This window comes from Lepidothrix coronata, unplaced genomic scaffold (genome assembly GCF_001604755.1).
Source record: "Lepidothrix coronata isolate B3197 unplaced genomic scaffold, Lepidothrix_coronata-1.0 Scaffold58, whole genome shotgun sequence".
NCBI classification, from domain to species: Eukaryota; Metazoa; Chordata; class Aves; order Passeriformes; family Pipridae; genus Lepidothrix; species Lepidothrix coronata.
In genome coordinates, this window is record NW_016690238.1 from 2,515,661 (window position 1) to 2,532,671 (window position 17,011).

At 41.4% G+C, this 17,011-nt stretch overlaps 1 protein-coding gene across 7 annotated transcripts in view; it reads right to left on the reverse strand.

The window, feature by feature from the left end:
- Positions 1 to 7,657: 7,657 nt before the first annotated feature.
- The window catches only part of HMG20A (high mobility group 20A), a 39,397-nt gene continuing 30,043 nt past the window's right edge, over positions 7,658 to 17,011 (reverse strand). For all 7 annotated transcript variants that reach the window (XM_017816987.1, XM_017816985.1, XM_017816984.1 and 4 more), the window contains 4 exons: positions 14,511 to 14,586; positions 13,432 to 13,647; positions 12,651 to 12,794; positions 7,658 to 10,437 (listed from right to left, as the gene is read on the reverse strand). In XM_017816987.1, coding sequence (XP_017672476.1) covers positions 12,658 to 12,794; positions 13,432 to 13,647; positions 14,511 to 14,586 — 429 coding nt within the window. In that variant the 3' untranslated portion in view covers positions 7,658 to 10,437; positions 12,651 to 12,657. The remainder of the gene's footprint in view (positions 10,438 to 12,650; positions 12,795 to 13,431; positions 13,648 to 14,510; positions 14,587 to 17,011) is intronic.

Consider the following 17,011-nt stretch of genomic DNA (forward strand, 5'->3'; position numbering starts at 1 on the left):
CTTATACACAGTTCTATCCTCTGAGCAGGATGACCAACTCCAAACCACAACACAAATTTCCTGGCAGTGCCACTCTTTCTTTACCTGAAGCAGCATCCAGTGTCCTTCCCTCCCTAGTTAAACCCCTTGGTTTAAGCTTGTCATTTGTTCTCAATCTTAAAAAAAAAACAAACAAACCAAAACACCAAACAGTGGAAACACATTTCACCCTGACCCAAGTGAGGAGCAAGACTGAAATTCAGAAGAAATTAGGTAGCCCGGTAAAGAGAAGATATAGATTGTGCAGAGCAGTGAATTTAGGATCCCAAGAAATTATTTTTTTGCAATGGTTATTATTTACTATGCACAGTCTTGTCTGTAGACAACGAACCCAGACAGGGCTCATTGGTATGCTAAAAAAATCAGCTTTTAGACTGATACAGTTATATTATGTAAGAATACGTGGATACTGTTTTTAATATTGGATCATTTTATTAATGCATCCCCACCAAAATTGAGAATTTTGACATAAAGGTACATCTAAGCAAGCTACACCTTTATGCTTAAGGATGGTATAAAATCACACTCCCATTACATTGATAATTTCTGTCTAGGTGAACAAGCCCAGTCAGGAGGTTATTTCTGGCTGCCGTACTCAGTCATGTCATTCCTTTTCTTTTATCCTTTATTCTTTCCTGATACATTTTCTGACTACTATGTCATGCAAACAAAACAGGATTGTTTTCAAAAGGCTACACAAGACCTTTGCAACCTCCTTGTATAGATATCAGTTCTGCTTGTGTTCTTAAAAGGTCAGAGCTTGCAAAAGAATAATGAAAATAAGATTTAGCTGCAATATTTGCACTATTTCAGGCAGCACAGCTCAAACAGAAAAAAGATATCACAAGCCTACCTTAAATAATAATTAAAAAGCCAACAAGAAATTACCATTTCCCATCCCAAATCCTCTTAACCATATCCAAAACTATCATTGTAGGTAAATGAATTAACAGAGCAAAACCTATAGATTGCAGTTCAGATCACAGTGGTATTTCCCAAACACACAGCCTAAAACACAGCCCCTTTTTCAGGCAGCTCTGTCTAAATGGATGATGTTTACTCTTCATTTGCACAATGAAGAAGTGAAGCAGAGGAAAACAAACCCCACTGCCCAAGAACTCTGTCTACATCAGTTCTTTTATCATCTCCATTACTGAACTCTCTGAGTATCTTTCATTAATATGTTGACTAGGCCACAAAGCAGAACTAGTAGGTGTCACACACAGGAAGTCTGTCTCAGAGCCTGGAAAACAAACCTCTGGGATGCAGGCTCAGTCCTCCCACCTCACCCTCAGGGCACCTTCTTTGCACTGGCCCTGGGTAGTGAAACAGTGGATTCAGGGAATTTACTAGTAAAGAACTTGAGAATCCAACTGAAATTTCCCATCATTGAGAAAAAGGGGCAGCAGTGACAGGAAACAACAGAGGTGTTTCTTTAAGTGACAGGACTGACATTTTGGTGATGTGAAGCCCTCTCACTGCTAGGATCTGAAGTGCTGAAATTTTATCATCAAATTGGAACCCAGCTAGAAAGTATCAATAACATGAGGAACTCGGCAGAGAAACAGTGACCCCATTATATGTGAGAGAGCACTGCTCCTTGAGCTGAGGAAATGTTCCCTTTGTCAGCTGGGCAACACATGGCAGGAATTCCTCTTGGATTTTCCTTAGGGTAACCCCCCCGTGCATATTCCTCAGGGAATCTGCAGGATCAGAGACATTGGATGAGCCCAGGAAAAGCCACAGATCCAGTTTCAGCTTCCTTATGGGTTCATAATCCATAACCACACATCGAACTGCTGAAGACTGCAGGTGAAATCCTGGCTCCAGCAAAGTCAGTGATTAAATTTGCATGAATTTAGTCCACTGAAATTCCACTGAAGCTTTGGCTCCACAAAACAGTTGATCTAATCGTGAAGTATTTCTTACTAGATCAAAAATGTCAAAACCCCATGACAACAAACTGAACTGAGAGAAACAAACCTGGTACACTCGGTATTAGTTCAGGCCATAGGTGTGCTCCAGAAGTTTCTGGTGAAGTGAGTCAAGTCTGCCCTCCAAAATACCACATACAAGTGACACTGTGTGTCTCATTCACACTGAACACATACTGCCCAGTAATGTAACATCCAAGTGGTTTTTTAATGTTCACAAAACTGTTACCTGTGCTTTTATGACAAAGAAGTTGTAAGACCACCTATGTAAGAGGACTGAACAATTGAGCTTTGTGTCCAAAGGCATCGATGCTGATCTACACCATCCTCCCTCACAGAACAGCCACACCCAAGAAGTCTTAATAAGAAAGTCTGTCACACTGCACAGTCTGCCCACTTCAAGTTAATTTTTGATCTCTGTCTTTGATTTTCCCTCTGTCTTTGTTCTGTTAGTGCTTCAGCATTCAAGGAACCCATTTCTCTGACATTATAATAGTTTGGGACTGTAATTCCCTTTAGGTTCTGCTGCAGCATCACTGAACTCTTACCAAACAGCCTCATTTGTAAAATCTGACTTCGGAATCCATTATTCTAATGCCTGTCTGCACTGCCAAGAACATTTGACACAGCTTTGGGAACAGACCAGATGTAATACCTATGGATCCATTTCCTCAAGGAGGGGAGATAACCCTCAAGCTCAAAGCGGGACTACCAGGAAAACAGATGCAAGAGTTGTGATGAGAATATAAACACCAGAAGTGTATCCAGGCATCATTGCCAAGCTCAGCAGGTATGTTACAGAGCATACCTACACTTCATCTGGCTTCAAATTGCTCCTTTTGCAGGCAATAAAATTACTGCAGAAATCCCAGAGAATAAACTGAGTTAACACCCCATTAAATACAACAGACTTCCAATTGAAGGTAAGGACGTGCCCAGATTAAGCTACCCCTGTACAAACTGGCCCAGGGGTAAAATACATCACTTCTACTGACTTATGGGCTGAAAGAAAGCAAAGAAAAAACTGACATGAATTTCTACAAGGTAAGAAAGGATTTGTTCTTTGAAGCACGTTTAAACAGCACAACGTATTCTTCCATAAACATTCCTTCTGCAGTTGGTCGCACACCCCAAGGGAGAAAGCCAGGAATTTGTTATTTTGTGTATTTTCTTCTATCAGTAACGTGATCTTGGCCCCTCACCCCCCTCCCCCAGATTAAGCAGTCTTGATTTTATCCCTTCAGTTTGTTTTGTCAGCATCCGGTTTGGAAAGTGGTACCAGAGAAAATGGGCACTGTTGCTGGGTTCACTTGTTGCCCCTGTTTCACAGAAAAAAAAAAACAATTTAAAACACTTACTTCCATAGTTTTGCCTTTTATAAACACTTCAACTGCAGTAGTTGTGGGCCCCTTCCAAATTCACTACTCCTCCAGTGACATTTGTAAAAAATAAAACTTTCTCTATAAGAAAAATCTTTGCTGGCAGAGGCACTCAGTCAAGTTTTAGCTGGGTTTAAGTTGAGACAGCTCAGCACAAAGGAACAGGGCAAGAGAGGGAAAGAAAGGCAGGACAGGAAAACATACAGATAAGGGCAACAGCATGTAGCCAGGAGTTAGATTTTGATTGTCATGTATTTACTGACAGCCCTGGGTGCTGAAAAGGAGATAATTCTCTACAGTCTGTGCTCCCACATCATTTCAGTGTGCACTTTCATGAAATGGTGAACCAAAATGCAAGCAAGATACCTCCAGAAAGGAGTTCCTGCTTCTCTTCTTCTATCCTCTACTTACTTCACACAAACCCAAGTGCTTGCCAGACCTCAACAGGGGCTCAGCCAGTTCACAAAATACAGAAAACTTTCACACACACAAGAAGCTGGGTAGTTTTCTATTATTTTGATGTGTTAGTGAAGCTCAGAGTTGGGCAGGGGTGCTCCTGGCTGGAGTAAGACCACAGGGAAACAGCTCCCACCACGCTGTACATGCCCTAGCTCCAGAGAGTTGGCAGTGCTGGTGAGGTGTGAAGCTGCTGCAGGCTCCCAACTTGAAAACCAGCTCTGCAAAGACACAGTACTATGCAAATACCAACAGTTGCAAAGCTTCCATGACATGGATTTATGTATCCACAGCCCCTGCTGGTTCGGAAGCAGGAGAAGTCAGCTGTGCCAATTGTACATTTCAGCCAACACACAGAGTCAGCCTTAGCCAACCAAAAACCTTCATCACAGCCCTTCCTGGCTGTCAGGACGACAACTTCAAACACAAGCAAGCTCAGTCTACGTTTTAGATGCTGTACCAGCGTTCCCTTGTAACACAGGAATACTTGCTGTACCACTTCCACCCTGACCGGCTCCCAGAGTGTGGTAGGAAAACAGTAACATATCCACATGAAACAAAGCTAGGAAGTTATTAAGAAAACCCCAAACACCAAAACCCCAAGAAACTGCCACCTGCCTAGAACAAAATCAGGGAGCTGACTTAAGCTTCCACATGCAGAAGCTCTGGCCCACACTGCCAGGCTTTCTCACTCTCACTCCGAGATACCAGGGAGATACCAAGATGGATCATCAGAGGGCACTGCTTTCCCCAGCAGAAAATGGGTTCTTTTCCTTACATGGATAGAGATTTCAGACATCTGGAAATGCACATTTACTATGTAACTGTGAAGTCCTGAAACTAGGGTGCAGCTGGAATTCCATTTTCACATTTGCTATTTTTCCTCCTCGAAAGCACTTCAAGAATGTATGGAATTTGCAGGTCTGAATTCAAACTTACTGAAGCTGAAAACTCAATCATTTCTGCACTGGCATTAGGTGAATATGAACCTCAAGAATAAAGGCAAACTCTATTCCTGTATCCTCTTATTCCTTCTGCCTTTACCCTACAAAGTCCCTTAACAGATTTTTAATGGGGTGAAGGTGGAACATAATTCTTAACCACCTCTTTCAGGAAAAAAATTAGTTGTAAACAGAATCTGACTGTGCATTTACATATGCCAGAACTACTCATTATTAATGACAGTAAGCAAAAGAAAACTTAAGCCCTTCCACCTGCACATCAAGTCCATAGCTTGTGTTTGAAAGTCACGTGCCAGTACACGGCAATATTTCTTTTACAGCAGCAGTAAAAGTGCTTTAAGAGAAGGGTAAAAGTGTTTTAAGAGAACAATCCCTGGGAGGACACGTCAACTCCCCCCTCCATAACCCCTACTTAAACACAAGGAACACAGCCTGTGTACTGCTGTTTCAAGGCATATACACTATTCATGCTGAAAGCACCTCAGTCCTTTCCAGGGAAGGTGTTAGATTGATTTTCCAGAGGTTTTCACTCTCCTGGACTCAGCCATCCTGCACTTCTGATAAACTTCCTGCATTTCTGCCCCCAGCCCAAGCAGTTGACTTCTCCTCCCCCAATATTCAAGAAACAAAAGCAACTTGGGCAGAAATTTGAAGTGTCACTGAGGAGAAGAAACTTCCTCTGAGAGGAATTATAATACTGATACAGTTGTTAACATCCATTTTGAAGGGTGAGTGGTTGAAACTATATTTATAAGGCCTCATATTGCAGCAGGGGATTTCTCTGCAAGTATCCTGGGCTTAAGCAGTTTTTCAAATAAATTAGATGAGGGAATTCTCTCTTGATTAACACTAGAACAGATTTAATAAAACTAAAACTGCCAATATAAGACAGAAAGAGAAATCCCATGGGACTATTATTCCAGAATTAAAACTAGAACTCTCTCTGTTCCCACCCATCCATGTATTTGGTTGATGTAACATTTTTCTACTCAATTCAAGGAAACCAGATGGATATCCAGCAGCCAAAAATTTGGACAGGCAAAACTCTTCATACCAAAGTATTTAGAATCCAAATTTATAAAAACAATTAGATGGATTTCAATGCACATACTTCCAGGGAAAAGTAAGAATGCCTTTCACCTTCCAGAGGATAAGTGACCAAAGTTAAACAAACCTGTAAACAGAATATTTAGCAACTTTAGGAGAGGAACCATTTCATCAATGGGAAAATAAACAGCAGATTCCCTTAGAATCACCTTGTATCTTAGAATAACTTGCATTTTTATATCTTCAGACACACAAACCATCAGTGTCTACACAGTTAGTTGTTAAAAAAAACCAAACCCCCGCATCACAAGAATTACAGGTTTATTAATATAACCCATAAATCAGTTTGTATAAATGCTATTCCTTGTATTACACATAATGGATGTGGCTACTTCACCACCCACCAAAATGAATACACACATGTATTCATTTTGTACAGTACATACAAAATCCAGAGATTTTGCAGTTAAGATGGCAAATCATGAGTATATTTTTAAAAAGTTAAAGTTAAAAAAGCTTTAAAAGCCTCAATACTACTAGCAATGAGGAAGAAAGAAGCAGCAAAACTATTCATGGTTCACAAGCAGAAAGATTCTATGGTAGGAGTAGAGGATAGGCCTCAATGTACTCCTGACTGAAGGATGCAAGTGAACTGAAGCAGAAGATTAAAAAGACCTAATTTCAGCTTCCAAATACATTATCAACAGGAAGCTGCCTGAGAAAAGAGGAAGTGATCTCTTCCTCTGAAGAGCCCAAAGGCCTCAGATCCCCCTAACTTCCCTGGCATGATTATTAATCATCGGGCCAATTGACCAGCTGCAGAGTAAACAGGGGGGAACAAACAGGAACAAACAGCGGAAATATTCCACCACATTGCCTCAAATTGAGCATGAGCTACCACCATCTGCTCCTGGTGCCACACACAGGACCACAGGTTAGAAAGGAATGACGTCTTTCTCTTATTATGAGCTTATTGCTGCTTTGCACTTATTTTTTCCTCTGGGTATGCACCTGTTTTGCTGTTACTTTCTCCAACTCTGGACCAGCCAGTGTCACACAGCAGCTCTTCTCCAATAGAAGCTGTCCCTAATTTCTCTCTGCTTTTAGTATCTTTATCATTACATAATTAGTGTTTAAAAAAAAAAAAACAACTCCAAGGCATTGTAAATCTAAAGGTACAGTCTGTCCCAGGTAGCAGACAGTACTAAGCCTGTTGGTATAAACAGGCCAGGCATTAATTTGGCAATCAAAATAACAAGATGTGAACACAAAAGTAACAAAGACACGGCTGTTTACAGCACTGTGACCTCAGAAGGACTACCAGTGCAGGCAAAAGTCATCTAAACTCCCCTACAGAGGGCCTACCTCAAGTGCAAATGTCATGAGGCTACAGTTTTGCTTCATTCTTAATGAGCAGCAGGTAAGAGATGATAAAAATTCAGTAGGGGAAAACAAAACCAAGTGGAAAGCAAGAGGTATGATACAGAAGGTTCTTACAGGAAAACAAAATCAATATGGTGGTGGGAAACTGGGGAGGACAAAGGAAGACAAGGATGTCAAAAGAGGGCTCAGCAAGAGATATGATGAATTTGAAGTTACACAAGTTGGGGAAGGACCCTGACAACCATTAGCTAAAACCAAAGATCTGAGGCTTTCATGACTATAAATAATAACCTAAATTCCTTTGGCTTTTTCAGAGGGAGACACTTCAGATGGAGAAGGGGAGGGGGTACATCATTTCCTTTCAAAGGTTAACATGCAGTTGCCAAAATCTCTGACAAGAGATCGATGCTAGTAATAGTTCTTTCGGAAAATGCAGTTAAAAGTGAATCAGAATGGATTCAACGTTGAACAATTTTAATGAAGCAAGTGTCAAACAACAACATCAACTTCTTAAAAACAAAGGAGCTCCAAAATTTAATTACAAAAACATTGTACAGAAAACTTGGCATCTCAACAATTCCGAACACATTAATCCAGCAAATGGATTCTGTTTTCATATATTTCTCTTAACATTTCTTTAAGTGACAAAAGCATTTTATTCCACTCTTCTCCTTGACACGCACTTCATTTTTTACTTCCTTTTTTTAATCAGTCAACACTGAAAAATGTAAACTGAAGTGACACTCTGAAAACACTGGAAAGAAAATCCATTTTATAGGGTTAATCAATGTAAATAAGAAGCTTCTTGATGAGACAAAACATCATCTGTCACATCACCAGTGAACAAGAACTTAGTTTTCCCCCAGATGCCTCAGGATGGATAATCCAACTCCCTTCCTTCCTTCCTTGTGGGAAAAAGCAAGAGGTTTGTCAGCCCCAGCTAATATCACCTTAAATTTTCTATCCCGTAACACTTGCATGCTGCTCAGCAGAGTGACGGCTGAGCAATGTGCCACGAGTCAAGAGCTGCCCTGGGCTTCTGCAGCCACCACCCCTTACTGACAGCATGGATGTGTTACAGCCTGGAATTGCATCCTTCCGTCACCTCACATGGAATTTCTGGAGTCTTTATGGGATACGACTCCAGGAATTAGGGAGGAAGCCACAGACTTCAGGGTTTTGTAAATCAGCTTTTGGCTATGCAGTGCACTTTGGCCACTTTCTACAATAGTCAAACATCACCAGTTCTAAAAAAACAGGATACACACAGGAGATTAAGGTATTGGTGCTTCTTCTGGAGACATTAACAACCTGTAGGATTTACAACATTCATTAGAGAACCCACTCATGTCAACATCAGCTGGTCTCATCTATGTTACAGAAAGCAGAGGTCAATGCAACGAACTGAGGCTCCTTTTTGTGAAGTCTTGAAAGCACACAGAAGACAGAGAAAGGAGTTTCCTCCCTGAAGGAAGACTTGAATTTACCTGGAAAATCCCTGCTGCTTGGCTACAGCAATAAGCCCAGGAGTCAGCAGAGACCAGGGTATACAATATGTTGACCTGGAGATGGCTTCAGGCCAGCATGAAGTCCATGTGTACAGCACAGGAAAAGAAGAAACTGCTTTTTAATCTTCACAATATTTGTGTCACAGATACATTAAAGCTGACTGCAACACACTCCAGCAACAAAAGCAACCTCCAATTTACAAAGGGAATTTTAAAAGACGTCTTATGCAGAAGCAAAGAGATTGTCACGTGGAAGAAAGAGCATTTCAACCACTACCCTAAAGCCCAGAGATGTCCAACAAGTGCTGAGCCAAACCAACAGTTTGACAGGAACCAAAGGGCAGCAAATGTTTTGCATAAGTCAGTGCAGACAGTGGGTGCCTTCAGCTTTCACGGGAGGTGTGGTGTAGCTCAGCAAGGCTCCAGACTCAGGCATGCAGAGCTCTACTTGATGCAACTCAAAGGCCATTTAGGTCACACTGGAACACGAAATGCTGAATGCTGCAGGCTCCACGGGCTGTACTTGAACTGTACAAAAGGTGAGAGCACATACAGGCTGGAATGCAGAATTCTGTGGGCTGCTATGTGGACCTAGCTGCTAATAGCTTTCTCTGCTCTAATAATTCATGCAAAAATATATGTGCTGCTTCCAGGCACCTGGCTTCCCAGCACTGATTTCAGGAGGGCAGAGAAATAAAAAAAAAAAAATGCAATCCACCTGCTCATTTCTCTTTTTACAGAGAACTGTTCTCCCCATGAGATCATTTTCTCAAGAACAAGGCAGTAACACTAAATTAGACTGAGCCATGTATCAGAGGAAGGGCAAGCTTTGTGGTTTTAGACTAAAACAGAGAATCCTATTTATCCCTGCTGAGAAGAACTAACATTGCACTTTCTATCTTGATTTTCACTGACCTTTGTGATAGTAAAATGCTCTGCAAATATTTTCAAGAGATAACAGGAGACTTTCACAGAAGAGCAGGATGCTATGTGCAAGAGAGGTGCTTAGAGAGAAGGAGGAGAGAGGAAGTCTGTCTCATAGCAGAATCAAGTCACAAAGCATCAGCCACAGCCAGTCCCTAGCAGGGAGCAAACTCACTTTGTAGAAATTGCAGGCTAACACAAAAAACCCCCAGGATTCTGCTTAGGAAAAGCTTATATAAACATAGCAGGCAGTATAGGACAAGACAGTGTACCAAGGAAGACTCCCTGTTACAGCAGAGAGCACAAGTGCTGCTATCCAGGACTGCAAGAATCAGTGAACCAGACCAAAAGAAGAAAACAAGTGAAGGAAGGTAACCCCACAGGATAAACATGAAAACAAAACAAAAAAGACACTAGAAGACATCAGGCAATATAACACATCAAAGTTATTACTACAACACGTACGCTGACTTCATTTCACGAGCTGAGATTTCATCTCCACAGCCAGCCAGTCCACAGAAGGCAGGCACCCTCACACCCAGCAGAACTCATCAAAAATGTAGATTGCACAAAAGTTGCATGCTCGTAAATGTTCACACAGAGGACAGTTCCAAGTGTTTAGTGGGCGGTGTCCGTGGCTTCTTAAGACCTTTGAATGCATTGATCTGTTTGTCTCCCTGACAAACCACAGGGGAAGGGCCCAGGACAAACCTGCCATCCTCCCTCCCACCCTAGTCTTTCTCTCATGGCTTCTTATTCCACACTGGCCAAAAAAAATTTGTAAAGCTTCCCCGGGTCACGAGACCTGCAGACAAAACAGAAAATAAGTGTTAGAAGACTACAATCTGCCAGGACCAAACAGGCACCCTGGCGTTATTTTCTGGATGTTTTATCCGAAAACACAACGTTAAGTATAGCAAAGCAGCCTATAGAGACAAAACTGAACTGAGTTTCTGTTTCCATCCAGATTCCAAATAACAAAACCCTTCCTCTTCTCCCCTTCTTCTTTGCACAAAGAAGTTTTTACCATGCAGTACAGAAAAACCAAAGTACTCACCAGTTTAGTCATATATTCCCTAAATACAATGCACTAAGCCACCAAAAAACACCTCAGTTGTTTTCAGGAGTATCATAACAGTTTTCTATGGTATTGATTTGTAATGTGTCTCAACCTCAAAGAGACCATTTGGTTGACAGAGATGACATTCAGAATTAATATACTTCATATGCATGTTAACAAAGGCACACTGATGATGACAGTTTGTTGATATGGTTTATCATGTACCAGGTGAACCTTTCTATACAAAGCTTCCTTCTTTTCTAGGGAATCTCTACCATTTTCTAGGTCTGTATCCAACAAACCCCAAACTTCTTCCTTCCAAAACTGTCAGAAAATATAATCATTGCCAAGTGCAAGTCAGTGTGATTAACAGTCCCAATGAATTACTAGACCATTATATTTAGTTACATGCATGTCTTTATATAGTGAAACTAGGTGACTATAAATCACATTTTTAATTACTTCACACTGTTTTGCTACTGAAAAGAGGAAAGGTCTTGGTGGGAAGGGGAAAGTGAAAGGAGTACTATTTTTCAAATTGAAAGTAGAAACAAGAATTACGATTACAGCCGAATCCAGTTTATCCAAGAAAATTACACTTGCATTTTTAGGAACACAGAAGGTGTCCAACATTTAGGAAATATGAAGCCGTCTGACAAGAGAATGAAAGTCTAGATTTCAGTAGCCTTGAGATATGATTTCTCTGGCAAGGTGCTTAGAGGACAAATACCCATTTCAGGGCCTGGCACGCCCTTCTAATAACTGATGGATGAGAAACTGCTTTCCCTCTCATCCTTTCTGTAAAACCTCCCCTCCCCCAGTTCTCCTTCTGAGCTTGAGTGCTAATTGAAAACGGTATACGAAAATGAGGAGGTTGATGAGCTGCTGAAAAATCCCAGACCTGGATCGACAAGCTGTTCCCTTCACAAATAGCAGCAGTAAAGGCACTTCTTTATTCTGCTGGGAGCTCAGTCATCTCTTAGAACTACAGTCCGTTCCATCTGGCTACCCTCCGGAAGGACAATGATCTTCCAGCTCAAGCCACACTATAATGGGAAATGTGTAATTAACTGTTCTACACAGTATCACAAAAGGTCAGAATCAGAAAGGATGAAAAGCCCTGTCTTCATATTTGCAGATGGCACAAGGCAGCTGTATTTGCATTTCTAAACACTATTCAAGACATGTGCAGTAGATCTCTACATAATAAGTGCCCGAAGAATGCAGGTATGTACTTTGTTAAAACAGAAATGGGCAAACTCCTCGTGGCTGCCTAGTGCTGTGCACCAAGTGGGGGAGTAGGAGGTGTGGGAAATGCAAAGCAGCACAGTAATGCAGAAAGACTGGTATTTATTTCTTTGTGGATTTGCTTTTCTACTCTGTTCTCTATTACACTTTCCTAAGCTGTTGAACAGGAACAAAAATACAGAATCGTGAGCTCAATAATAATCTATGCAAAAGCCACATGAAATTAGAGTCTCAGCAAATGCCATGTATAGCCCAAACCATACATCAGTGCTTCATTTACATGTAAACCTTCATAAACAGAAGAGCTGTGGTACAGGTGCTACAGAGCAGGTAGTTGTAACCTCTCGAGACAAATAAAATTTCCCTGTAGCCACCAGATTCTACAATTAATGCTGCATTTTTCTGGTTTACTTCACTCAAGAAAGGAATCTCCCTCTAAATTAGTCACCCTGTTACCATTCTGTCAGTACTTTCACTCACCTCATACAAATACAAAAAGATTTTGGAGCTAAGGGGAATTTCAGAACCCTTTAATGCCGTGGGATACTTTCAACCCAATTTGACTTTCATTAAGACAACTTTCTCCTGCGGCTTTGAGGAAGAAACCTTTTTGATTGTACAATATGGTGATCAGCACAAGAATCAGCGTCAGAACAGGTGCCAGAGGTACAGAGGAGCTGCCAGGAGCAGCCTTAGAAGGGAACACTCACCCAGTCACTAGCGCTCCAGCCTGTTCACCACGTCCCGGACTGTGGCAATGAGGTTCTCGTTCTCCTGTGGGTTTGCCAGAATAATACTGTGCAGTCTGTTCATATAGGAGTCAATAGTTTCCATCGTGGGTGTTTCCCCGCTACCTGTAGTCAAGGCAGTAAAATGAGCCACAGGGTATTTCCATGACCACAGCAATTCCAAAGAGTTCACACTAAGGGTGATTTGTGCCAACACGCGAACTGCTACACGAGGTGATTTTGCCATGCACCACCTCTTGTGACAGATTCTGTAAAACAATGTCCTCCTAACTCCACAAAGTGAGTAGTCCCAAGGATATCAGGACTAATGAAGCATGGTTCTCTTTGATTTGGGTCTCATGGTTGATTATAACTAACTCTCTCAGCTGGGAATTCATAGTATCTAAGTGGATTCCCTGGCAGCTGACAATACAGACACAGCCTTTCTTTTAATAAAAGAACTTGCAGGTCCTGTCTTTTCCATTTAGTAACATTTTCATAAAACAAGTCAAGTAGAGCAAGGACTGAATGCGTGTCTCACTTTATTAGGAAGAGTAAGAGCAGTAAGAAAATAAATGTCACGTTGAAATAAAGCACTGACACTACACTTCCCCCTGCCCGCATTTTAAATATTTCATTATCTACTACAACAAAAGCTCAGAAACAGCCAAGAGCACAGAACTATCACAGCAGGTCACGTGTTCTGAGTTCACAACATGGTATACACACAAGCAGTTAAATTTAACAGGCCAGACAGTCTTACCTGGCAGTGGGACTCCAGCGAAGCTGGTGGTGAGTGCCTGGCGCAGGGTCTCGAGGTGCTGCTGCAGCACCGTGTTGCGGCTGCGCTCCTGGATCACATCCACCTCCAGTTTCTCCACGGCAGTTCTCATGCTCTCCACGTGCTTCTGCAGGGCAGCGTTCCTCTCCTCAAACTCCATGTTGGATTTCCGCAGCTGCCGCAGCTCAGCTTCCCGGGCTGTGAACATCCATTCCCAGGGAGTCAAAAAACTATTACAAACATACCTAGGATGAATGTTCTAGAGTGCTCAACTGTAAACAGTGCAGCTTTGGTTTATAGATGAAAAGCATCATATCATAGAGTGCCAATAGTGCCTACAGTAGCACTGAAGTAGACTTACTTTCTAGAGAGACAGACAAACTAGAAAACATTCAAAGCATCAGAATGGAAGTGAACAGGGTAATTGCTTAGGGAGGAAGATGGCAAGACTAATTTCAAATGCATTCAGAATGACAGAGCTTAGCAGCAGTAGTAAGAATCCTACAAACAAGATACCAGTTACAAAAATACTTTTCTACAGATCATCGCGAAAAGTCACTGAATCTGAATTCTGTTCCATCAAAAAAATCTCCAGGCAAAAAATACTAAGCTCTTGGGACACGCAGCTATGAAAAAAAAGAGTAACAGAAAAAGTATCAGTGGATTCTTCCACACAGTGGTGGTGGTGGGGATAAAATACTGCTAACCAGCCTGAACCATCATCATGCTACATCTTAGGTTTTTCTTGGAGCTGATCTTTAAGGTCCCTTCTAATCAAGGCTGCTCTGTAGAACAGCAGATCCAGCTTGGACTGCCTGGAATAACAGCAAAGGGAGCTTAAACATCAGAGACATTCTCTAAAAAGATTAATTAGGGAAGACAAAGCAAAAAAAAACCTGCTTTGCAGCCACTGTGTTCATACGGAGGTAAGATAAAAGCAGAAACTGTACCCGAGTCATTACCTGAGCTGGGATGGGAGAGTGCAAGGACTCTCCAGCCAGGCAGCATCTGGCAAGAACTCTAGAAAAGCAGGGAAAGGATCCTGCAAGAGTCTGACTTACCTTTACTGTGATTCAGGAACTCTTCTGTGAAGATTGGAATGTCAAAGACAGATCTCTCCTTTGTATCTGCTTCTTTCTGCAAAAGGAAGAATAATAACATAGCTCATTGTTTTCAGCAATTCATTTAACTGTTTTGATCATGAAAATAGAAGAGCAGGGAGACCAACAACTGAGGCAGCTAAAAAGCTGTATGGATAAAAGACACTTCCAGGTTCTACCAAGACAAGTCAAAGGGTATATCTCAGCTAAAGACACAGGTTTAATCACAGCCAAATACCATTATCAAGAAATATCATGTAACATACTAAAATACACCCTTTCACTCTAACAACATTACACACAAGAATGGTTCAGTTTTAAAGCTGAATGTATTTATATTTTCCACCATCAACCGACACATTCTGAAATAGTCTGTACAGAAATGTCAACAAACAGGAGACAGAGTAAGGAAAATGCACAGCAAGTTTCATTATTGGCCTTTCACCACCAATGCAAAAAACCCAAAACACACTTTTAAATCAGGAAATGCTCTATAACTTAGTCAAAAAAGCCCTAAAAACTCAATTTGACTCAAGGCAAAAAACCCCCTACTATAATATACTTCAGTCACCACTTCTGCATGTCAAAGGGCAATTAATGCTCACTTTAGCTCCTGCACTGTTATTGGCAAAGCCAAAGAAAATTTGGTTTGATAAACTGCACCAACTACAATCAATCTGTACCTTAACACAGAAACAAAGTTAAGCATGCAAGAATGCCTGTGGAGAACAAAAGCTTTTCAAAACTCTCCAACACCGTGGTTGACAATGAACCACAAACTCATGGCCCAGAACTGCAGCATTACACAGGATTTGGTGTCCAGCAGGCAACCTAAATGTTTAACAGCTGAGAAGGGAATTCTGGCCCCTGAGCTCACAGTGTCATATTGGTGTCTGCCACATAAAGGGGCTAGAGGAGGTGAGCTGAATGCCATTTGGCAGTCAACCAACCAGGTACTCTGTCTTTACCTGAAGAGACAGACTGTCAATTGATTGCTTTTAAAGATAAGCTGACTTTTATTGTCTGGTAGAATTACAGCTGAGGAGCTCTGTATTTATTGAGTGAGAACTCAAACCTCACTTGGCATGGATCAACTGAAGACATAACACACTAGAAACAGGCAAGACTAGAGGAAGGGGTAACAAACCTCCCCAGCTCTCAGAGGCACAGCAGGGCTTCACTTTGGCTTCCTGATCACATGTGCTTTTCACTGAAGATTTTATACATGCTGCTACAGGGAAAATGTCTCAAGAGTACAAATTTAGAAATGAGAAGTCATGTACAGAAATGTGAAGAACTTACTCATTTTCTCTGAATGCTCCCTAGATAGCTAGGAATTAATTTCACCCCAAAATCTAGGATCTCACCATTAATGTGCACTAAATGTTGGCAGTTATGAAGCTTGGTTAGAACACTTACAGAACATCCATCTGCAACATTCTAATTCATGCTTGCCATTGCTACCTGGATGCAAAAAGGCACCGGCTTGGATCATCACTGGCTCCTAGAGAACAGATGGTGGAGGAAAGAGTACTACAAAGAGAAGAGGGTATTCTATTTGCAGCCCTAGGATACAGGTTCTTCAGGTAAAAACCAGGAAATGTTAAGGCCATGAGATGAAATTGTTCAGCTTCTAAAAGGCAACCAAGAAATTCTGCTAAACAGAAGTGTGATAATGAAAACCATCAGCACTCTCCCACTGCAGAACACACTACCCAGCACGTAAAAGAGCCTCCTGAGAACTCTCAAGTACCTAAGCCACTCTGAGGTTCACTGAAGATAAAAATCATAAGGCTTTGATTACCTCCTATGGAAAAGGCTCCAGCCTGTTCAGGTTATGTGTCTTTCAGCCATCCCTCAAACCAAAAGAGAACCAAAACTGTTTCTATTGTTTGCCTTAAACAAGACTGATATACTTCCAGATTGTCAACAAATGGTTATTAAACCTGAGGTTGAACCTGGAAGGTTCTGGAAGAAATCAGACTTGAAGTTCTCAGAGACATGGTGAAGTATGGTAAAGAGAAAGCTCAGATTTGGGGGGTTTAAGGTCACCCTTCCTGGTATGGTCAGGCTACAGACGGTGGAAGGAACAGATGTAATAAATATACTACTTCATTAAGTGTTCTCAGAGAAGATGCTTTTCTTATGTGCTCCTACTACAGCAGCCATTTCCCTGTCTTCAAAGGTTGTAGATACCACCAGGCAACACCTGATCTCCTTGACATGTGCATAAATCTTTGAAATCTTACCACTAAGAAGTGTAACAGTCTGCATGAAGATAGACCTACTTGGAATCGAACAGCTTGAGGAAATAAAAAATACCAGAACAATGGAGAACAATTATCAAGGATTTCAGTCACTGCTGATGACAACAGTTCCAGTGTATACTGCTATATGTTATATGTATGAAACTAGAATTTGGAGGAAGAAAAATGTTCTATTTCATGCCCATAGATGAGCTC